Raw genomic sequence first — 23997 nt, 5'->3', positions numbered from 1 at the left:
GGGTCGGTGCTGTATGTTGGCCCTGCTTGATGAAGTTTGCTTATCCATGCCTCTCTCTTGCAGTCCTCACTTCAGTGACCTACCGGCAGACAGAGGTTGCAGACCGGATGTTGGTCCTACTGGGCAAACGTGATGGCAATTTTTGCAGAACCTGAACTGTCTCTTTTTCATCACTACGCACAGGGAGTCCCTTGCACATGCATTCTCTGTAGTCATCGAAATAGCACAGACTTTCTACACTAGAAACTTCTCTTGTACCTTCTTCTGATGTCCAGTTGACTTTTGATGTAGTTTTTTAGAGAATTATTTCTCCAAAGTGTTGGAGCTCCTTCCGCATAGACCCAGACCCTACGACGCAACACAATAATCGGATGATGGCGACAAAAGGTGGGAGTTTCTGGAGGAAGCACATCATGACCACAGGGGGGACTCCAAATGGAGGTCTGTCGATGCCCACCAACAACAAAAAATAGAAATGGTAGAAGGACAAAGGTTTTTTACAGGAATTACAGACCCAGCCACTGGATGGCGGAATAGTGCACAGAATGTGAATGCAGAAAAGATTGATGCTGCGAAACATGCCTATGTACCTAATAGTGCCTAAAATCTTCACACATAGTAATTACAGCACTCTCATGCCTCAATAACTTAGGAATGTAATTGTTGAAATGTCCTATTTTAGAATGAATTTGGACCCCATCTTAAAAGTAGTACCATTGTCACTGTACCAAGCGGTGATAACTATGTCTGATATAAAGCCATGGATGCCATTTTGAAGATACAGAGGCTCGTAGTAATTTCTTTTTCTTATTTATCTGAATCTATGTAATTCTCTTAAAGCTCTAACCTCAGATATTTCTTAAGAGGTTTTTGACAATTGGCTGAAGCCTGCTGGCTGATGAAGTACTGAAGAAACTGCCATTCTTTTATAGAATGAGTTGGTGCCTCACCTTTTAGGTTTATGATGTAAGATCCACGCCACATTTCCAAGATATCCTCATACAATACATGTATGTAACGTTATTCTAAATGAGGCTTAGTTACATAGTTAGTGTCAACCTGAGTATCTGGCATGGATTCCACTCTTCTAGGCACTTTGGTCATCTCTGCACTAAATGCAAAGGCTTCAAGAGTGGACACGGTATTGGCGATATTTGGTAGAGAATTAGTCCATAAAAGTTCATCTTGGTGCGTGCGTATGAAGGGATCCTCAAGGAAAACAAATGCAGAATTCGTGTGGCTATGCTTTTTTTTAAACTGAGACATAACCATGCATCCATTTTAGATGATACATATTGAGCAAATGTTCACTTACTAAACCTATAATGTGGGTTGTACTTTAGAGTTAAAAAAACTACCACTTCAACGTGCCATACCATAATTTTTTAATCCAGCAAATAATGAAGTATATAACAGATATCAGAGCAGATAAAAGTCTACTGCTACCTAGCAGGTTTCATTCCACCAGGCGAGGAGTAAAAGAGCAGTGTGCAGCCTGCACTTTAAAGAAAATCCACCTGTAACTTTGAAGACATTATTTCAATTAACGTCTTTACTGCCTAACTTTATCCTCAGATATTCCACCTTACTACGTTAGGTATATGAGGCCGACAGATAGATGCTTGGCAAAAAAAAGTCACAGAGCATTTAAGTAGAATTATTGCCTTGGCTAATATTTGAACAATCTCTCAATTTACTCTCCGAGAGCGCTCAACTAAGTCAGACCTGGGCAGCTTTTATTTAACGCATGAAAGTCAAAATAACAATTTCATTCACTGAAGATAGGAATTACAAATGTGAACTAAACAAAGACAAATGCCTTTATCACCAATAAATAGTTGAATATATCTAACACCTGACAGATATGGAAATAAAACACTATTTATTAAAAGTTTAAATACAATCTTGAAATGTGTTCGGACACTAGCATGGGTTACAGATATTGCTTAAGGTCTTTTTTTCTGAAAAAATATATAGAGCTGATACTTTTCAATTACCTTTACAATACAAAAATGTATTTTTGTAAAAAAAAAAAAAACATAAAACATTGGCATTGAACAGTATAAAAGTTTTTTCTTAACATTTTAGAACTTTTTTTGTAGGGTATGTTAAAAAAAGTGTTGAAAACAGTTGCAAACTAAAAAAATATATACAAAGTTCATTGTGAGTTTCAGTTTTTACCGAAGCAGAGAAACGTTACACAGTAGTTTCGTGCTTCCACAGCCCAGTCCTAATATTACCAGTGCCATCAGCACTACTAGGAGGTCCTTCCTGAACATCGTCTTTAACTGGTCCATTTTGAACTGCTAAATTTACGCCATATGATTTTTCCTGACCATCAATTTCAACAACGGTTGGCTCCTTTATAATGTCTTTTTTATTGTTGTTGGCACCAACCACCTTGTCCAAATTTCGGCTGTATCTTGGATGTGCAGTGCTGGCATCGCTGCTATCCAGTGGCCCTTGGTTGAACTGGCGTTCTCTGTAAGCCAAATATGCCCGCCGACTCCTTGAATGTCCCTCTGTGTTGCCTGGCCGACTCTTAGGCAATCCATTTTGAACACTCCCATCCACACTTGTGGGCACATCATAAGCATATTCTCTGAGCACCGCAAGTCTGCTTGACCGATGCCCCTTACTCCTATTTTTATGATGCCGGCCTGGGGGCCCATTTGTCCGAAACTGAACCTCTAGTGGAGCAACATGCATATTAATGTCATTGTCAACTGAATGCTCCGTTAAACTTGTATCAAGCTGAGGCGCAGTGTTCAGCGGTAATGGCACAACACTGCACTGTACTGCTGCAGCTTGCAAGTTAGTTAGTTTACAGCCTTGAGATGAATTCTTTACACTTGATGCACTCTTGTTGGTGCAAGAAGATTCTTCACTGCTGTTGGCGCACTTGGGGGCATCTCCATTGGAGGCAGAGGCATTTGAAGGCTGAATATTAACTTGCACAGAGTAAGCACTTCTTCCAGGACAACAAGTAGCTATCCAAGCACGTCTTAAATCTTCGCGGTACACAGCGTGATGCACAATAAGAAAGGTACTAAGACCCAAGCATGTTGCTCCAAAGAAGCAGCTAAAAATCAAATCCATAGGATAATACAATGAGACTGCCAATGCTCCAAATATCCAGAGTGAAACATACAAGAGCAATGTCAGGCTAGCCCCAAGTAGCTGGGCTTGAAACGTATGCTCGTTCTCTAAGGCAGATGTTGATACTAGGGACACGGACAAGGAATCCTGATTTGCGTCACCATGATCACTGGGTGCAAGATGCTGCTGCTCCTCGGCTGGCTCTTTCAGCTCAAATTTACGTTCTGGGTGTCGTTTCAGTTGTATGAAGATGCTGAGAAAGTACATGAAGTTTATGAAAATAATGAAGCTTGCTGGCCCATAAAAGGCTCCAAGGCTTGGCTCCCATGCCATCCAGCAACTAAAAAAGAATGGATATAGTGCATTAATAAAACAGAAATTGCCGTATTAATTTTCAAAATGTGTTTAAAAAGGTAGCTTTAAAACGTATTAGCAAGATGACATCCATAATAAATTAAAGGCATCCCTGCCTGCTTGACGAGCAGTAGTGTTTAGAATCTATAGAAATGTTTTGAAACACTTCATCTTTTCAATAAAAACTCAAACTGTATAAATTGTCACAAAGAACGTGGCAAATACTGTCTGCATGACCTATAGTCTGCACATTTCTGCATGTATGTGGCTTTTTTTGTTTGTTACCACACTACTGCTGTGCCATAGGCCCTTCAGAAATAATATAGTTACCTCCACAGCATTTGCTGGGTTGTGCCCAAACATTAACCACCCTTTCTGTGAACAATTTGTATTATTACTGCAGAATGTCCCTCTCTGTTCCATGAAACAAGATAGGTTTCTAAGTTCTCACACTGTTCTTCCACTACAAAATGCTCCCCTGTTGAACTGTGGTTGGTGTCTTTATAAAACTGAATGTTTTCAACGCCTACCTCCTGCTAACCCATGCCTAAATCTAATATTCCTTTACTTCAATGTATAACTTTCATAACTTAGGGGCTGGTGTCCGACCCACATTGCAGGAATGGGACCGACAGACAAGGAGTCGGAGGTCCCACCTGCCGGTTAAAGATGCACGAGCCAGCACAGCAATTAGAAACATACCCATTACTATTGTGGCATGTGATGGCAGTCAAAAAAAGGACAGAAGCACAAGCCTGAACGGTAAAGGGTATGTTTACTAACATCCATGCACCTTGTGGCAGACACAATGCGCTGCCTGCCACACGATGCATGGTTGTTTGGAGGGTGCACCTCAGGTGCCACCCAGACCTCACAGTAGAGGCTGCGAGGTAAACGGGGGGCCTGCTAGGGGCCACCAAAGTCCATTTCTAACAGTCTATCAATGGCGGTCAGACTGCCATTAAAAGGCTGTCTGAAAGGGACATCGTAATCCACAATGGGGTGCTTGAGCAGGCCCACCCTTATTGTAGGGAATTACATTCTGACCGATGGTCAGACGGGCTCTTTGAGCCCATCGGAACAGTCTGTAGGTCCCTCCGCCCCTGCCTCCGACCGCCAAGCATCTTAATGCGTCAGTCGGACTGTGGCAGCAGATGCCGGTCGGACTGCAACCAACAGGCTGTCGGTTGTGGGACGGCCGACAACATAACGAGGGCCCTAGGGTCATAAATAAGAGATCATCTGAATTCTTAAGCTACAGCATTTTAAACGCTTAAAAAAATCTAGTAAAGCAACCAATACTTTTTAAAAAGGCTTCGCAGTTCCAACAATTTAAAAATCAGTGTTGCTTGAGATGGTTGTGTCAGTTGGATCAGCTCACACTTGAAATACTGTTCATAGATAAGTACAGTGTGGGGTCCAGTTGAAATAATTATTTAAAACTAGAATGCGATAAAGTATGGAATAGCAATATGCAACAGAGACATTATTAGGCAGCACATTCAGAGTTAATTGAAATATATTTTTTACTGCGGACATGTACAACCTGAGGCACTGTGACACCCGGAGTGTTGCACATATTCAAACTATTAATGCTCAGGTACAAACCAAGATGTGCAGGGTTCAATGTCAAAACGAGAATAACTTAATATGGTAATAAAAGCGGTTTCTCAGATTAGGAACAGGACCATAACAAGGGGGGTGGGGGGGGGGGATCAGCTGAAATGGTACGCTCCAGGCTCCATTCTTTACAGCACCCTCTCCTGTCTGCTTTTGTGATATATTCATGGTGAGAAAGATAATATCAGTCACCAGTGGGTCGCACCGTGTGTTGGTTATTATTTACCCGTGATGTGCTAAAGCTTTTGACCGGCCTGATTAACAGGCAAGAGGCAGGAGCATATTGCTCATTATGCAACTTTCCTACAGTTCTACTTTGCAGCAATATGAAACAACTGCCTCTACCATTCAGCAGGAACGATTTTGAAGAGGTGAAATGCATACATTTTTAGTAAAATATGTCTGAAAATTAGCACTGCCTTTCTTGAAGAAAAGCTGGAAAGAATGAACAGATATTCTGAGGGCTGTAAATACAAGCTCTGCTTCACCGAATAACTAACATACAAGGAAGGATGTCCTGTACTGTTGAGCTGCTCTACCACACCATATTCTAGAAACCCATGAAACAGAACAGCTGAAGCTTAAAAAAATCTGTAAAATGGACAAAAGGTTGAGCAGACGTTTTAATATTTTAAAGGATTCCCTGCGGAACTTCTTAACTATCCATCACCACAGTGTTAATGTCGTTTTACCACTCCACTGTCTTCCCGTATCCTAGGGTGTGTGAGCCCATACCTCCCCGGTCCAATGAGTTTAATTGTGATCAGTTCTAGCGCATGCAGAGGTGCAGTCCGTTCTCAGAAAGGCAATTGGAGGGGAGCTGCAGGCAGGACCACTGTCACTCTGGCGCTGCAAATAAATCTATGTATGCCAGTTTATGTTTTTATGTTAGGTGATATGGTGTAAAGGGATTTAGTAAAACTAAATCAACAACTAAGAATCCACCTTGAAAGACACGTCACTTCCTTGAAAAAGGCAAGCATTTTTAAACATAATATAGCCAGCTCAGCCTGAAAAAGTATCCTCCTTGTTTTTTTACAATACTTTATAAGGCACTGAAATCGAGTAAACTTCAATATCTTACATTTACGGGGTATTTAGTTTAACCACTTTAGAATTTCAGTACCACAACTGCCTCGTACACCTCGAGTGGATTTTCAAACATGAACTTTTTTGCTTTATTGATTTTGATTGAGGTCAACTCTGAAATGTAGAATATGCAATTACCTTCAGAAAAAGTGGAGCTGCCACAAAGTAATAATCTGAAATGTAAACCAAATGCTTTATTTTCACATCAAACGTTAAAAAATGTAGTACTTACTATGGTGCACCGGGTCTACTTCCGTAATTCTTAATATTAGCCGCCGCTGTAATTCCACAGACTATAATTGGAATACCGCCACCAATTAGATAAAATCTACAGAAAAGAAATAACATTGTAAAAAGTGAGTGAGTTACATAAACACAACTATTCAGAATGGAGATTTACCACCAGTAGGAGAAGAAAACAAATACACTTAAAACTCTCTCTTATTTAATTGGATTCATAGATTACACAAATGCCTGAAGAATGGTTTAAGGGACTTTGAGCCTCATTACAAATCCCTTTTGAGAGCACAAACTCTGCAAAATCACAAGGTTTGCAACCACAAAAAGGGTGTTTGTGTACAGGCGGCCTTTTACAAATCATTTTCATATCATAACAAGAACATTTTCGATCCTAGGAGGGGGTGTGAAAGAAATGCCACCTCCTATTCCGTTTTCAGAAATAAATCTATCAGTGATTTATGATCACATTTCAGTCACAAACCATTGATGAATTTCCTGACCCACAATTTGGGGAAAGCAAGGCAGCTTGAGTTCAGGCGACAACTGCCCACGCCCTCTGAGCTCTGTTTCCTTAAACGCAAGCTATTTTCATTCTTTTTGTATTTTTTGAAGGGTTTTCCGTTTTAGAAAGCAATCACAGTGATGGTGGTCTGTTGTCCCTTGCCGGCCACCGTCCCTCCGATTGCAACTAATCAAACAGGGGGTGGGGATGGGGAGTTTGAAAGGGGGGGAGGAGGGGGAGGGGTGTCACAAACTGCAACATTTGTAATGAAGCGATTTAGACAGTCCATCTGCACAGATGAAAATAATCAGATGAAAAAGAAGAGCATTACAACTTTGATCAGTCATCCACTACAAGAATAGATGTGTTATTAGATAACAACTGTTTGTTCTGAACATTTGGAATGAGAAAAATGAAAGGAATGAAATTTCCATGAAACAGACTAAAGTAACTGGACTTAGACTTAAACAGAACCATACACAGGTGTCTCAATCTCCAGACCATACTCTGCAAGAACTGATTCCTCCTGGGGAATAAGTCTGGCTAGCCATACATTAAGAATAGCAGTCTCTCTGTTGCAGACAAGGTAGTCTAGTGTTAGATATAACGTGTCATAGGCCACTTTGTCAAATGTATATTGTGCTGCTCAAATATAGGGCGGTTATCTGAGCTCAGGCTGTTACGCAGCCACACATCGTGTAGGAAACGGGGTTTTTGTTGCAGGTACACCCCCCCCCCCCCACCCCCCCCACACATACAAACACTTTGTGCCTGGTATTTGATACAACTTTGACTGACCCCTCACCAAACACATGCAAGACTGCCATTGCAGGCTGTGTGTCCTGGTACAGACCGAAGTGAAATTACGACATGTCACAAATCACTGTGTGCCATGTCCCCTACCACTGCATGTAATATTCACCCCTATAGTAGGCCTAATAGCTCTAATGCAGGGTGCACAATAGTAACACATCTTTAGAAAAATTGTAAAAATAAAAAACGATTAAGCATGTTACTATAATGCTTTTTGATTGATTCAAGTTAGGTATGCTTCTTTTTTTATGAAAATATTGATGCAACGTTAAAGTAATTACTTTACCCGACAGAACCGACATTAGCACACGTCTTAGTAATGTCAGCAACATAGCTCAGCAAGGCCAATGGTGGGGGATAGGGGTGTTGGGGGAATGGTTTGGGGGACGTGGGAGTTCAACCGACATTTGTGTCATACAAGTGATTGTGTTACAGCAAACAAATGATGGACGGAATGCTGACAATCCAAACATTCTCCCCCTGTGAAAAGATCTGGGTTAAATCCATCGTTCTTTTGCCCACTACGCCATCCCAGTTTGGACCCAACCATATGCAAATCAGTCTTGACCCTGTGCCTCATCGGAACAGTCTAGACCGAACTGCCAAGCCAGGTCCTCCCTGGACTGGAAACAAGCATCTAGAGACTGGTTTCAGGGTATGTCACCCTTTTTCAGCCAGGTTAGCTTGAATCCAGTGGCACAGTGAGAAAGGGACCCACGTCTGGGCATACCAATGCCACTTAGGGCGAAAAGTGTTAAAGCAAACAAATGATGAACGAAATACGGACAATGCAAACATTCTCCCCCAGTACAATGCAAACAATCCTCCCTGGACCGGAAACAAGCATCCTGGGACAGGATTCAGGGTATGTCACCCTTCTTCAGAAGGGAGGACTTGGCCTGGCAGTTTGGTCTGGATTGTTCCCATGGGGCACAGGGTCAAGACTGATTTGCATATGGCTGGGTCCAAAATGGGGTGGTGTAGTGGGCAAAAGAACGATGGATTTAACCCAGATCTTTTGACTGGGGGAGAATGTTTGCATTGTCAGCATTCCGTTCATCATTTGTTTGCTGTAATACAAGTGATTGTGGCAAAAATGTCCCAGGTTGTTTGATAGAATTCTGGATACAGGAATTATACCAGAAAACTGGAGAGGGGCAATTATCAGGCGAATCATAAAAAGGGAGAGATAAAAAGCCCCAAAAAAACTATAGGCTGATCAACCTTCTAGACGTGTCGGAAAAGGTATTTGAAAAAATAATCCTGGGAATGTTAAAAGATTGGGCCGATGTAAATGGTATAGTAGCACCAGAACAGGGGCGATTTAAGGAATGGTACTCGACAGTTGACCACTGCTTCACGCTCTGGTCCATTGCATGTAAGTCTGTGGAGCAGCTGGGGAGCCTATTAAGTTGCTTTGTAGACTCTGTGTAGCCTTTAATCTTGTTGATAGAATCCCCCTATGGGAGGCATTGAGAAAATTAGATATTCCTTAAGACCTCTTAAGACTAATTCAAGAGCTGTGTAGGAGGATTTGGGCCCATGTTTTTCTGGATACCACGGGGACCCTAACTCAAAAAATACAAGTAAACAATGGGTTGAGACAGGGTTGTGTATTAGCCCCTTTACTCTTCTCGTTATTTGTTGCCGACCAGCCAGAGACTCTAGCCGCCACAAATGGATATATCCCTAAGATGAACAGTAAACATATGCTATGCCTCCTGTATGCAGACGATCTCGTGATTTTAGCCCAGACCGAAATAGGCCTACAAAGGAAATTTGGGGAATACTGTAGGTGGAAAAAATTAGAGGTGAATAGGGACAAAACTCGAAAGCTTTGCTTTGGGAAAACTAAAAGCAAATTTAACTGACACTTAGGATCCGGGAGACTGGAAATAGTTACTGAATGGAAGTACCTTGGAAGTTGGTTTGAGTGGTCTCTGAAGTGGAATATCCACTTAGAGGCCCTAAAGACTACGGCTATTGCCTCGGTGAGCGGACTGAAAAAGTTTAATAAGTCCTTTGGAGATATGTCATGCAGACCGGTGCTAAAAGCCTATGAAGCAATGATCCCCCAGCAACTTCGATATGGAGCTGAATTGCTATGTATTAGTGGAAAAGACAGGTGGGATGCTGAGGAGGGAAAACGTCTCAAGTATTTACTGTCACTCCTTAGTTCGGCTATGATCCAAGCAATAAGAATGGAAACTGACAATTTCATGGAACATGTTGGCTGCAAAAGCCCTAATAAGATTTCGGGGGAAAACTGAATGGGGAAGATGGACAAGAAATTTCTCAATGGTGCAAGAATGAAATTGTGTGCAGTGAATTAAAATGGGGAAAAAGGGTTAGGGCTAACCTGGCCGTTGTCTGCACTGCTATGAAAGTTCAGCAGCTTCCACGGTCCTTACAAATTGATATCTCCAAGAGTGAGCTAAAAGCGCTAGGCAAATAATTGTACTATGAAAATGACTACCAATGTCTAAAAGAGAAAAAATCTGTACATTTTATGTTAAATGCGTGGCGTAATAAAGTGAGTTACAGATATGTGGACAATTTACCAAGTCCGAAACGAAGGGCTGAAAGTAAGAATTGGTCTCAACCCCTGTAAGATAAGTAATACGGCAAAAGCAAAAACGATCGGCATAGGAGGGAATTGTGTCTGTGGGTTGAACACCAAATGTGATATGTTGCATATTCTGTTGGATTGCTTTAAAACTCAGACAACGGCAGAGACCAAGGCTACGCCCAATATTCTTGAAATATGGAATCATGACTCGAGGGCATGAGGCAGATTTTTTAACTGAGTTGCGTTTCTTAGATATAGTATGCGCTATTGGTAGATTATTAGGGCAGTTAAGACAGTGTTTATTGAAAACAAGTAGAAGTGTGGTGTATATCAAAGAAGGAGTAGTTTCTGCCCTGTAACTCCAGTTTTGTAGTAGGGGTATCTCTGTTATAGTCATAATCTAGTGAATAGTCCCGCCCATGTGCGTGGACCCCGGCAATCAAAAATAATCTCTTAAGTTGTCAAAAAATGCAGAACTGCAAAGACACTTAAGAGAGAATTTAAACACAAATAATGCAGCTTATATCCATAGGCTACACTGTCCAGTACTTCAACTAGAAAACACCAAAAAAAAACACACACACAGCACAGCCTGCCCAGTTTCCTCCATAGAGAAACCTGCCTCTACCAGTAAAAGCCTCTGGAATGATAGAGAGGAAGGCATGGACAGACAAGCCCCCATAGGCTGCCATTATGTGGCTTAAATAGGATACTGTGCCTTTAAGAGAACTTTCCAGAACTTCTCCCAGTATTCCAGAATGCACAGCAGGTCCCCTTTACTTTCAGTTCTTTTTGAAGGCGTAACACGCCAGACCTGTAGCATTCCTTACATGAATATCTTTCTCTACCAGGGAGTAGGGCGGGCGCTTATGACTATAACAGAGATACCCCTACTACAGAACTTGAGTTACAGGACAGAAACTACTCCTTCTGTAGTAGGGGATCTCTGTGTATAGTCATAATCTAGTGAATAGAATGGCAAGCCCATCCCCACACCAAAGCGGCGGTGGAGAATAAAGAAACAACACCACTACTGTGCAAACAAATTTCGCAGCGAAGGCTGCCCAACCTGAGCGTCTGCCCTGGCGTCAGTGTCCAGGCAGTAATGCTTAGCAAAGGTATGGACCGACTTCCAAGTGGCCGCCTTGCAGATTTCTGCAATCGGAACGTTACGGAGCAAAGCAGTCGTGGGCGCTTTGCCCCTGATGGAATGAGCCTTAGGTTTACCCCCTAAGGTCTTATTAGCTTTTTGGTAACACAACTGTATGCAGGACACAATCCACCTAGAGATGGACTGCTTAGAGGTAGCAAGACCCGTCCTGACCGATCCATAATTTATAAACAATTGGTCTGACCTATGAATATCTTTGGTTTTATCCAGATAAAATTTCAACACCCTCCTAACATCCAGGGAATGTAGAGACCTTTCCGCTGGAGATGAAGGATTCTGAAAAAACGTAGGCAAAGCTATGGTCTGGTTGACATGAAAATCAGAAATAACCGTGGGAAAAAATTTAGGGTGAGTACGCATAACAAGCTCAGCAGCATGAAATACAGTATAAGGTTCTTGGCAACACAACGCCTGAATTTCACTCACCCTGCGTGCCGATGTAATGGCCACGAGGAACGCCGCCTTCCAGGACAGGTGCGGCAACAAAGCCTTATGAATAGGTTCAAAAGGCTCCTTCATCAACCTGGACAGCACCACATTCAATTCCCATGAAGGCGAAGGGAGCCTGACAGGAGGGAATACTTTCTTCAAGCCTTCCAGAAAATCTTTGATCACAGGGATCTGGAAGAAGTAAGTCTGTGAAGGGCATTTTCTGTAGGCAGTCAATGCAGCGAGATGAACCTTAATGGAATAAACATTAAGTCCTGACTGCGCCAAATGTAGAAGGTAAGGAAGGATGACATCTTCCTTGCACGTCGTCGGGTCATAGTTCTTGGACTTACACCAGATACAGAACCTTTTCCACTTGTAAGCACAGGAAGTCAGAGTGGAAGGTCTCTTAGACTCCTTCAGTATGTCCATGCAATCTTCGGGCAGATTTAAATGGCCATATTGCACTTCTCTCTGGAGCCATGCTGCCAAACTCAAAGATGAGAGGTTGGGGTGCAACATCTGCCCCCCGAACTTCGTGAGAAGGTCCGGCCTGCACGGCAGCCGTATGTGAGGAAGGAGAGACCGGTGAAGCAGGTCCGTGAACCACCACTGCCTGGGCTATTCCGGAGCAATGAGTATCATCTGTGCCCTTGACCGGGCCAGCTTGATGAGTACCGCTGGAATCAGGCGAATGGGTGGAAAAGCGTACAGAAAGCTGTTAGACCAGTTGATCCATAGCGTATTCCCCAGCGTCCCTTGCTGGTAGTACCTGGAGGCGAAGTCTCGGCATTTGCTGTTTTCGGCGGTGGCGAACAGATCTACGTCTGGAGTTCCCCACCTTGCGAAGACTTCTCCTAGTACTTCGTCGTTTATGACCCATTCGTGGTTTTCCTGAATCAGTCTGCGCAGTGCGTCCACCTGAACATTCTGCACACCTGGCAGATGGGTAGCCGTTATCGTCAGTCCTCTGGCCAGAAGCCAGTGCCAGATCGCCTGCGCCTCCTGCGACAGAGTGCGTGATCTCGAGCCCCCCTGCTTGTTGAGGTAATACATCGTGGTCGTATTGTCCGTCTGTACAAGCAGAGAGTTGGTCTGAAAGGACGGATGAAAAGCCTTCAGTGCCTAGTGAACAGCTCTGAGTTCCAGGAAATTGATGTGATACTTGGCCTCCATCGGGGACCACGTTCCTTGAATCATTAAGCCTCCGGAGTGCACCCCCAACCTTGGAGAGAAGCATCCGTCACGACAGTCTGCGCGGGAATGTCCTTGTGGAATGGAACCCCTCTGAGGAGATTCTCCGCAGAACAACACCACTTCAGAGACTGAAGAGCATGCAGAGACAGTAGTATCTTGTCTTCCCAAGATCCTTTCCTCTGATCCCACTGATCCTCCAAGCACTCTTGCAACGGTCTCATGTGCAGTCGTGCGTGTGGCATTAGGAAGATACAAGAGGCCATCAATCCCAGTAGAGAAGACACCGTCCTCACTGTTGTAGATGGAGTGGTCATAAGAGCCTGAGCCTTCCGAAGGAGTGATAATCGTCGCTCCTCCGAAGGAGACACGCTTGCTGACAGCGTATTGATGGAGGCTCCCAAGTACTGTATGCACTGGACCGGAGTCGGGACAGACTTGGACATGTTGATGTGCAACCCCAGTTTGTTCAAGAGAACGCACGTCTTCTGGAAGTGTGCTCGAGCTTCAGAGAAGGAGGAGGCCTTGATCAACCAATCGTCCAGGTACGGGTAGACAAACACCTTGTTCTTCCTCAGGTGTGCTGCTACCACCGCCATGCACTTCGAGAATGTTCTTGGCGCAGACTTTAGTCCGAATGGGAGTACTGCGTATCGATAATGATTGGCGCCGACTTGGAATCGCAGGAACTTCCTGTGTTTGTGTGCAATGGGCACATGGAAGTACGCATCCTGTAGGTCTATAGCACATAGCCAGTCTCCCTGTTGCAACTGAGGATAAATCTGATGCAACAACAGCATGCGAAACTTCTCTCTGCGAATCCACTTGTTTGCCTGTCGCAAGTCCAGAATGGGCCTGAACTCGTTCTTGTCCTTCTTGCGGCCACGAAGAACCGGGAGTACAGACCTCTTCCTCTCTGAGACGGCGGTACGTCTTCTATCGCCCTTTTCCTTAACAGGATATCTGCCTCCGCCTGGAGCTCGCGCAGCTGGAACTGCGAGCCGACCGGTGGAATCGCTGGAGGCGGGCTGGGGAACCGAAGACTGTATCCATTGCAAACAATATTCAGCACCCACTTGTCCTGAGTAATTTTTCTCCACTCTGCCAGAAAAAATTGAATGCTTCCCCCTACCGGAGTGGGTAACGGATCCGGGGGAAGTAAGCGCTCAGGGCCTAGACCCGGCCGGGCCTTTGGTCGCTGGTGCCGACTGTTGGCCGTCTCTGCCCTTTGGGCCCTTTGGGCCCTTCTGGAACGGCCTCCGGAACTGCTGTTGCTGTCCCGAAGCTTGGCCAAGCCCTCTGCCCTGTCCACCGAACCGGGCGGTACGATTTTTTCGTCTCTTTGGGCTTCTCCAGACCCACAGCCTTGAGTGTTTCGGCCTCCGCCTTCATGCGGGCCATTTCATCATCCGCATGCTTCCCAAATAGGGTTTCACCAGAGAATGGAAGATTGGCAACCCTTTGCTGAGCGTCAGGTTTCAGTGACGTAAGGCGGAGCCAGGCATGTCGTCGCTGGTTAATCCCATGGCAAAAGCCATGCGCCGTCAAGAGGGACGAATCGGCTGCAGCGCTGATAATCTGATTCGCCACCAGCATCCCGTCATTTAACACCTCCTGGAAATCTTCCCTCTTTTCCCGAGGCAGATGTTCCACAACTGCTGGAGGGAATCCCAGAGGGCACGGTCATAGCGTCCCAACAAAGCTGTGGCACTCGCAGCCTTCATGGAGATCGCAGATGTTCCACACACCTTCCTTCCAGCCGAATCCATCCATTTAGACTCTTTGTCTGGGGGGACTGTGGATGACGGGGTGGTAGCATGTTGTTTGCGAGCCGCCGTCACTATCACAGAATCTGGAGGAGGTTCCACCCTTAGAAAAGCCGGATCAGAATCGGGAGCCCGGTAATTTTTCTGTAGTCTTGAGGGGGCCGCCTTAGTCACCGCCGGGGTGAGAAAAAGGTCCATGGCCGGTTCCTCCCGGCCCGGCACCAGTGGCAATAGTGGACAAGACAGGTGTTTCTGGTGCAGTGTCTCGAAAATTACCGATGTTTTGGGCGTGGGCACCGTCAACGAGATGCCCAATTTCGCTGCGCCTCTTAACAGGACATCGTGAAAAGCCACCAGATCATCAACCGGCGACACCCTGGTGTCCCGTGACCCCGACAAGGTCGGAGAGTAGTCCCTGGTCCCTGAGGACCTCGAAAGGGAGCGAGACCTGTGCCTCCTATGGCGGCGTCTCAACCGCGTGGATGACCTGTTGCGTGACCGTTCCCTCCTCCTGAAGCGAGAGCGCGACCTCCCAGTTCGTGGGCGCTCCGCTGGTTTGCGTGGAGGCGTCTTCCGTGGCCTATCCTGGGGTCTTGGTCTAGGAGTCTCCTTAGGTGGTGTAGGAAGAGGAGGCAGTGACGCCGACCTTGGCGGAGGAACAGGAGGGACCTCCGATCGAGGGGCGGGCCCATGCGGTGGAAGCGGCAGTAGTGGTTGAAGTGGTGGAAGAGGAGGATTGACGGGAGGATCCTCCTTAGGTACAGGGGGAGGGGGAGCCTTCGGCCGAGGGGGTGTATATACCACCGAGTACACAGAGCCCGGTGACTGCGAACCAGCCCCTCCAGTAGGTGATCGCCGTCTCCGGCGCCCTCCACCAGACTCAGCGTGACTTCTGGCGCCAGAACTCCTTCTGCGCCGCTTAGGAGAAAAGGAAGAACTCCTAGACGCTGATCTCTTCCTCCTCGACTCCGAGCGTTGCTTTTCCGGTGTCGAACGTCGCCTCCGCGACGTCGACCTCTTCTTCCTCGACGCCGAACGCCGCCTCCGTGACGTCGATCGTTCCATTCGACGACGAGCGTCAACTCCTCTTTGACGCCGTCCGCTTTCTCGAGGTCTTAGACGCCGACCGTCTTCTCGACGGCGAAGTCGCCTCGACGGCGAGCGCCGACGCCTGTCGCTTTTCCTTCGACGCCGATAGCTTGACGCTGACGTCGACGACGACGACGAAGACGCCGTCGACGGTGGTTTCAACGGCGGCCTACCCAGGCTCTTCGACGTCGAATCTTCACGACTTCTCGACCAGGAGCCCCGGGGAGATGGGGAACACACCGCCGTCATCCCTCTCGACGTCGTCGATGCAATCGACGCCGACAGAGACCGGGACCGCTTGCTGGTCTTCCTGCCTCTGGGGAGCCCCCCAGAGGCCTCAGCAGAGGCAGAGGGAACCTTCCCAGCCTGCCCAGACCCACCTGCAGCCTGCAGTCGTCTCTCCTCCAGGCCTTGAAGCCTAATCTTCAGCCTTTCCCTCAGGGTCCTTGCTGAGAGGTGCTGGCAGATGTCACATTCTTCAGGGACATGTGCTTCAGGGAGACAGAATGCAGACGTCGTGTGGATCAGTCTTGGACTTCTTCCTTCCACATGCTGGGCATTTGTCGAAAAGAGCAGGCATTTTAGAGCCCTAAAAAGCCTGAACAAACACACAGGAATGAAGGGAAACACCAAGAAATATAAACTGCAAACAATTTTATCAAAAAGTGAACAAAAATCCAATATAAACCCTTGAAAAAAGGGAGAGCTCGATGCCAGGGTCCTGATAGCAGGAGCCGGAAAAAAGAACTGAAAGTAAAGGGGACCTGCTGTGTATTCTGGGATACTGGGAGAAGTTCTGGAAAGTTCTATGGGGCTTGTCTGTCCATGCCTTCCTCTCTATCATTCCAGAGGCTTTTACTGGTAGAGGCAGGTTTCTCTATGGAGGAAACTGGGCAGGCTGTGCTGTGTGTGTGTTTTTTTTGGTGGAATTTCTAGTTGAAGTACTGGACAGAGTAGCCTATGGATATAGGCTGCATTATTTGTCTTTAAATTCTCTCTTAAGTGTCTTTGCAGTTCTGCATTTTTTGACAACTTAAGAGATTGTTTTTGATTGCCGGGGTCCACGCACATGAGCTGGACTATTCACTAGATTATGACTATACACAGAGATCCCCTACTACAGAAGTAATTTTTAATGGAAAAAGTGACCCCACAGGAAATATTGTCCTGAAGAAGGTGGCACCATATCTATTGGCTTGAACCACCGAAACGCGTCGACGCATATGATATAATCCATAAAAGCTGAGGGATAGTGAGATACACGGAATTTCCTGTACCCAGCATCCCTTCGAAAGAATATAGGGCTTTTGGATCAGACCAGTATCTAAATAGAGAATTAGAACAGTTTTTTTTTTTTTTAAAGTGGGGTGATGTAAATGCTGTTTTTATTGATCATGTTTTATGCTTTTTTAATATTGTTTATGTACTAGTGTTCTGACAACATAAAATGGGTGTATATGAATTGTTTTGACGGTTTCAACTTATTGTTTATGTGTACTGTTTTGAGAATACTTTTGTAAAAACACTTGTTTTGAAAATAATTGCAAAGATAAGAAACAATTGTAACCAATAAAATACTGTAAGTGCTTACATTTTGGTCTAAGAATATACTTGGGAGTGAGTCCAGATAAAAATGAGTCATTGATGAGTGATAGCTAAATAGAACGAATCAATGGTCAATACATGGGTATATTAAGTTGATTTCCAGGGATTTGTTTATAGGCTTAAGTGTCACACCATCTTGAAACACCATATGCTCTATTGTTTGACTCAATCTTCTTCGCAGTGGCAATTTAATGACTGAAACATGACATTTGCAAATACCTAGGAATCTACAAAGGGGTTTTGATGAATACAGACTATAGAAATAAGGTGCCTTAAGAAAGGTAATAGCATTACACAGGAGAGGTCATGTCATGTCCAAACAGGGGCAGCTCTTATGCCAGCTCCCACGCACTTCCACTCAATCAAGTCTGTCTCTTCCCTGCGTGCAGCTGTGTATACCCACCTCACTCTCCCCCCGCTTGCCGCCCTTTGCGGCTAGTCTGAATGCTGTTGGGTGTGCTGCTGCCTGATAAGCATAGCGTTCTGTTCCTGTTAGCACAGCGTTGGTCAGTCTCTATTCCTGTAAAGCTTAGCCACTACATTGTAATCTGTTGTGGTGGTTTCTGTACCAAGTGTTGCCTGATTTTGTTTTTTACCTGGTTTTATTTACTTTGCACCTTTGATTTACTTTGTGCTGTATTTCCCGCCAGTTATACAGAAAGCTGGTCTGCCCCGCTGCTCACTTTCTGCTGTGTCTGGCTTTTCTTTCGCCTCCTACCACCCCGTGCCCTGCCTCCTTCCCAAAAACTACCTCATGGAAGCAACAGCGCAGCCGTGCAAAAGACACACCAAAGGCAAGGCCGTCTGGGTCAGTCAGCACCTGGACCGTGTCCAGCACCAGAAACCCTGGCCGTCCGGCAACCCGGAATCAGAACATTTGTCCGGTATCAGAGCTTTGTGTCAGAACCCTGACACAAAGCTCCGATACCTGGAACCCAGATGCCACAACAACGAATGCTGCATCACATCTCCTCAATCAGCGGTTGCCACCTCGATCAACGGTAGTTCACCTGCTGAAACCGCAATTTCACTTGCAACTCGGAACTAACCGCCGTCCCAGAAACCTGCGCCACTCCCACTTCACCGACCACGACTGCCCTCACAACACTCCAATGACTCCTGCTCAACGCCCAATCTCTTTCAAAACACGCCACTGAAATCTGGAATACCTTCACCACCCTCACCCCAGACATGATCTTCACCACAGACACCTGGCTCAAAGCCCTCCTCCACCACCAATCGTCACTACTGCTGCACCCAAAGGCTACAAGATGACACACCAGGACTGCACCAACAAACACAGAGGAGGTATCACCATCATACACACAGAAAAATATCGCTGCACCACTATCAAAGACGACACCAGACAGATAATGGAACACCTCAACTTGCAACTCCGCACCAACAGCAGAACGACCATCAGAGGCAGGCACCCTTGCCTACAGACCTCCCAGGACCACATCCCGGCTTCTACAGCGCCATCACTGATTTCATCTCCCCACTAGCCATCGAGTCCAAGCACTATATCTTCGTTGGCGACCTCAACTTCCACCTTGACGACACAACAGACACCAACTCCGCCAACCTACTGGTACGTATGAACAACATTGGTCTCACCCAGCTAGTCACCAACACCACACACAGCGCAGCACACACTCTTGAACCAATCTTCACAGCCAACAATAGTCAAATACAGTCAATTCGCAGAACTCAACTTAAGCGTCAACACTATCGTCCACTTCACCAATGCAGGACCCCCGTGCACCACCACAAGGCCTCCCAACTCTTCCTTCTGCAGGAACAAAGGCACACAGGCCAAATGGTCGGAAACCCTCAACACCACCTAGCCCAACCCTGCAACCAACTTGAACAGGCCCTCCGGAATTTCACCACCCGGATCACCAACTGCTTCGACTAACTCGCCCCCATCAAACCACCCAAGACCGGCAGATCCACCAAACAAGCTAGCTGGTATACACCAGAACTCAGGACAATGGAACGCAGCTTCAAACTACTAGGGTGATGATGATGCACCAGCAGAGACGTCGCATCTAATGACGCGCAAAAAACTCTCATGTTCTCGCGAGGTTTCTAGAAGATGGCGCGAAACTCTAGCCTTTAAATAAACAAAGGCGCTCGCATAAGGAGCGAATACCTGATGATACTGGAGAAAAAAGGAGCAGGGAGGCCGAATCGCGGACGTAAGGTAAGCGTGATCCCCTGCTAGGATAAACTAGATAACGCAGACCATTTCCCGCTGCTTTAAGCGAGGGATACGGGCCGATCTAAGTGACGGCCCGACAAAGTGCTAATAGTTTACACTTAATAAGGGGAAGGACTACACCCGTTATTTGTGTTTTAAATTTAGGCAGCTATATAATCGAAACTGTTTTGCAATCGAATAAATCAAGCACTGAAACGTGCGAAACAAGAGACTAGTTGTATTGATCCAATACCTCAAATTCGGCTGACTTGCAGCGTATTTCTTATATTGGCGATCACCCACGCATGAACATCGTTATTTTTAAGAAGCCCTATACCTTGATTCTCAAACCGGCATTTCTTTGACATTAACCCGACCCGGCAAAGAGAATGGCAAACCAACTATAAATTCAGATAGTCCACTATAGTTTCTGGTAATGATGCAGAGACTTGAATGTGCTGGCGGATTGATGAACGCTTGAATATTGTATATATTTTCAGGGTGGTGAATGCAAAAAAAACCCCCCAAGAATACTGACAAGGAAGTAAACCCTCCAAAACGAAAATAGCCGGACGTCATCCAGTCACGTGCTTCATTTCTCGTTGGTACCCCATTGAAAGGGGTGAGTTTTACAATTGGCTGTTTCAATGATTGTGGCATTGGTAAATCTTGTTAGAATCATATTATCTAGGGACCTAATCCAAATCCCCTGTCTCTTGTATTCCCCAAGGGAAGCCTTTGAAACAAATTGTCCCATACACCGGTGGCTCCTTTTTCCTCCATTGAATGAAAACTCCTTAAATTATCAAGGTAATTTTCGTACATAACGGGTGATGCACGCATATTGGCATCAAATGTGCACCTATTGCTCTAATGGAAGGTCTTATGTGTTTTCAGATATAAGGAGACCTTTTTACAATTGTAATTAAGTCGTTTGAACTTCATGTGATGTTCCGCCATGAACTAAGAATTGTCTCCTACAAATTGAACTAGAGGATGACAACACGAGTCCGTTTCTTTTAATAAAAAGTAAGTTCATAGAATATCCCAAGCTACATAATCATCCTGATAACCAGAATAGCGTTAAACCACCTCCACTACTGCATTACAAATAAATACCTAATGTTTCAGGGTGCAGCTATCACGAGAACTGTCCATGTAGCTCATGAGATCTAATAGCCACTGTTGTCTGTGTCACATTGTTTTTCGATTGTTGTCCTAAATATGTTCCTAAAACCACCGCTCATTAGAAATGAAATATATTTGAGAGAAAGTTGCCCCTTTGCTATAATAACAGATGATGTTTGTTTAAGAACTAGATAAGCTGCAAAAAAATAGCAACGGGTAGGTTAATGTATAGAGTTTAGGATTAGTAAAAGAAATATGTGATGTTAATTCGTTGTTTCTCTATTGCATAGAACCCTGTCCTGATGAAGGTGTCTACTTAAGAACCGAAACGCTGCGTCGACAACTTGGTTTTTTAACAATCGTTGTTTTTAATATTTTGTATTGTGTATACGTGAGAGATGTACATTATTTTTGTATGATGTTGACACTCTTTTTTAATATTCTATTGTGGCACAGTTATTTGATGTTTGAAATTGTGATAAATTCTTTTAATAAATTACTAAGATATTTTAACTTGAATTGTTGATCTTTATAATTTGCTATAAACAGTTATGAGTGGTTTCAATTGTTAAGATCTCGTGAGTTACAGTGGCATTATATAAGCAAGTGCTATCCTCTTTTCTTGAGTAAGCAAGAGGGACCACTTTGTTTTCTTCTGTTCCCCTCTCTCCTCGTCCCTGGATCGGATCTTAGAGGAGACCTCCCTTTCTGTTTTACATTGCACCAGCAGAGACCCCACAGACCGAGCCATCTCCAAGTCGCCCTCAACAAATACCACCAAAACCACAGAGACGTTAAAAAAAAAAATAGATGCCCTGGCAAACTGCATCGAAGCTATCGCCATCCACACCAAGGAACTCTTCATCATCGTCTGAGAATTCTCCAGACCAATGGCCACAGAGAACACATTCCCCCTTTCACAGGAACTCCGCGACACTCTAGTGAACCATTTCCACAACAAGATATTCAACATCCACAGGAATTTTTAACCCCAACCCACTGACCTCTAAAGCCTCCTCACATCAATGGATGTCTCCCCCGAGCATCCGCTCATCGCATACAAACACGCTCACCTCACAGCATCACAGCCACCATGAACTCCATTCACTCGGGCACACACAAGGACCCCAGCCCCACCCGCCTCTGCAACCTCGGTAGCAAGGAAATCAGCTGCTGACTCATCACCATCCTCAACAAATTAATTTCCACAGCCAACTTCCCCAATGTATGTAAATATGTCAGACCTCTAAAGAAACCCTCCGAATACACCAGCGTACTCCAGGACTACCGCCTCATCTCACTGCTCCCTTACCCCGCAAAGTCCTTGAGGCCATCAACCGCCAGCTCAGCAAAAACCTCAAGAGAAACAACCTGCTTAACTTCTCTCAATCTGGTTTCCGCTCCAACCATAGCACCGATGCCGCCATGGACTAAAATACGCACCCTTCATGAAAGGGTAGAATCAGGGGCCCTGATCCTCCTCCACCTCTCTGCAGCATTCAACACCGTATATCACCACACACTCTTCAAAAGACTTCACCACATCGGGATTCAGGGATACACCCTCAAGTGTATCGCACTATTCCCCACCGGATAAAGTCAGAGAATCTGCCTCTTTACCTTTGCCTCAGAACCAAAGAGCACCATCTGCAGTGTTCCTCAAAGTTCATCCCACAACCTCACCCTCTCCAACATGTACATGACCCCTCTAGCCGACACTGTCTGAACCTATGACCTTAGCATCATATCCTATGTGGAGACACCCAGCTCATCTTCACGCTCTCAGCAGACCCCTTACCACGAGGACCGATTTCCACATTGCATAAAGAATGTCACCGACTGCATGAGGACTAACTGTCTGAAGCTCAACACTGACAAGACGCGGTGCTGATCTTTAAAAACAACACCTCCCTGTGGAACCACACTTGGTGGCCTGCCGAACTCTGACCAAACCCCACACTGACAGAGCACACCTGCAACCTCAGCATCATCCGAGACAGCAAACTCACTATGAGAAGACAGATTAACACAGTCTCCTCCACCTGCTTTCACACTCTCCAAAGGATTTTCAAATGGCTCCCCATCGGCACAAGGACAACACTCATCACATCACTTAAGCCCTAGTCACCAGCAGCCTGGATTATGGCAACACACTATAAACAGTAACCACCACCCAATTCATGAGGAAACTCCAGATGATACAGAATTCAGGGGCCAGGCTACTTTCAACTTGCTCAAATGGCCCCCCTCCCCCACCTCAAGAACCTCCATTGGCTCCCTATCCTAGAAAGATGCCAATTCAAGATATTGACGCACACCTACAAAGCCCCTCCACGATAAAGGAGCACCATGCATCAGCCTCCGCCTGAACTTCCACCACCCCTCCAGAGACCTTCGTTCTGCCTTCCTCGCCCTTGCTTAGATACCATGCATCCTCTGAAGCTTCCGTGGAGGCTGTTCCTTCTACTACCTTGGCACAAAGTCTTGCCCCTTCATCTCTGGACAGCACCCTCTCGAGAAATTCAGGTAGTGACTCAAGACCTAGATTTTCGACTGAGCCCAGAAACCTAAGCGCCTTGATACCTTTGCGGGTGAATAGAAGTGCTGCACAAATCCTTTTTGATTGATTATTGTTCTCTGGTGATGTTTATACTAAAGTCATATTTGTTTGTTTAATGAGGAATATCTATGAAACTTTAAAGCAGATTATTGCTTTCAAAACTGGTGTCTACCTAGGGAAGGATATACAAGTAACTTGCAATGAAAGAAATGTGCAAAGCCCAGACCACAATAGTGGGTTGATGTATTTCATACTTCAAAGCAGAACAGAAAACCAGAAGCACTGATAAATCCTAAATAACAGAGCTTCAAACCTGCACAAGCAACAGGCATGCAATAGAACTGAATAAATTCACATACTCTACAAAAGTGTAGCTTTTAAGTATTGATTCTAAAACATTGTGATGACCTCTAGTCTACGACTCCTGTTTGGGAACCCAATATAAACAAACAGATTATCTATGGTGTGCATACCCCTAGCTAATCTTCAAACACTACATAATCTCAATAAGGTGTGGCGTCAGTGAGAGAAGTAGGAGAAATTAGTTTTAATGGTGAAACTAATAT

General features: G+C 45.3%; 1 protein-coding gene across 1 annotated transcript in view; it reads right to left on the bottom strand.

Moving 5' to 3' along the window:
* Positions 1–1368: 1368 nt before the first annotated feature.
* Positions 1369–23997, bottom strand: part of ADGRA3 (adhesion G protein-coupled receptor A3) — a 375408-nt gene continuing 352779 nt past the window's right edge. The window contains exons 18-19 of the mRNA XM_086964033.1: positions 6395–6490; positions 1369–3439 (exon numbers count right to left, since the gene is read on the bottom strand). Coding sequence (XP_086820159.1) covers positions 2197–3439; positions 6395–6490 — 1339 coding nt within the window. The 3' untranslated portion in view covers positions 1369–2196. The remainder of the gene's footprint in view (positions 3440–6394; positions 6491–23997) is intronic.

The sequence above is a fragment of the Lissotriton vulgaris genome, chromosome 3_2 (genome assembly GCF_964263255.1).
Source record: "Lissotriton vulgaris chromosome 3_2, aLisVul1.2, whole genome shotgun sequence".
NCBI classification, from domain to species: domain Eukaryota; kingdom Metazoa; phylum Chordata; class Amphibia; order Caudata; family Salamandridae; genus Lissotriton; species Lissotriton vulgaris.
The sequence above is the reverse complement of the archived record's forward strand: the minus strand, read 5'-3'. Positions and strand labels throughout refer to the sequence as shown.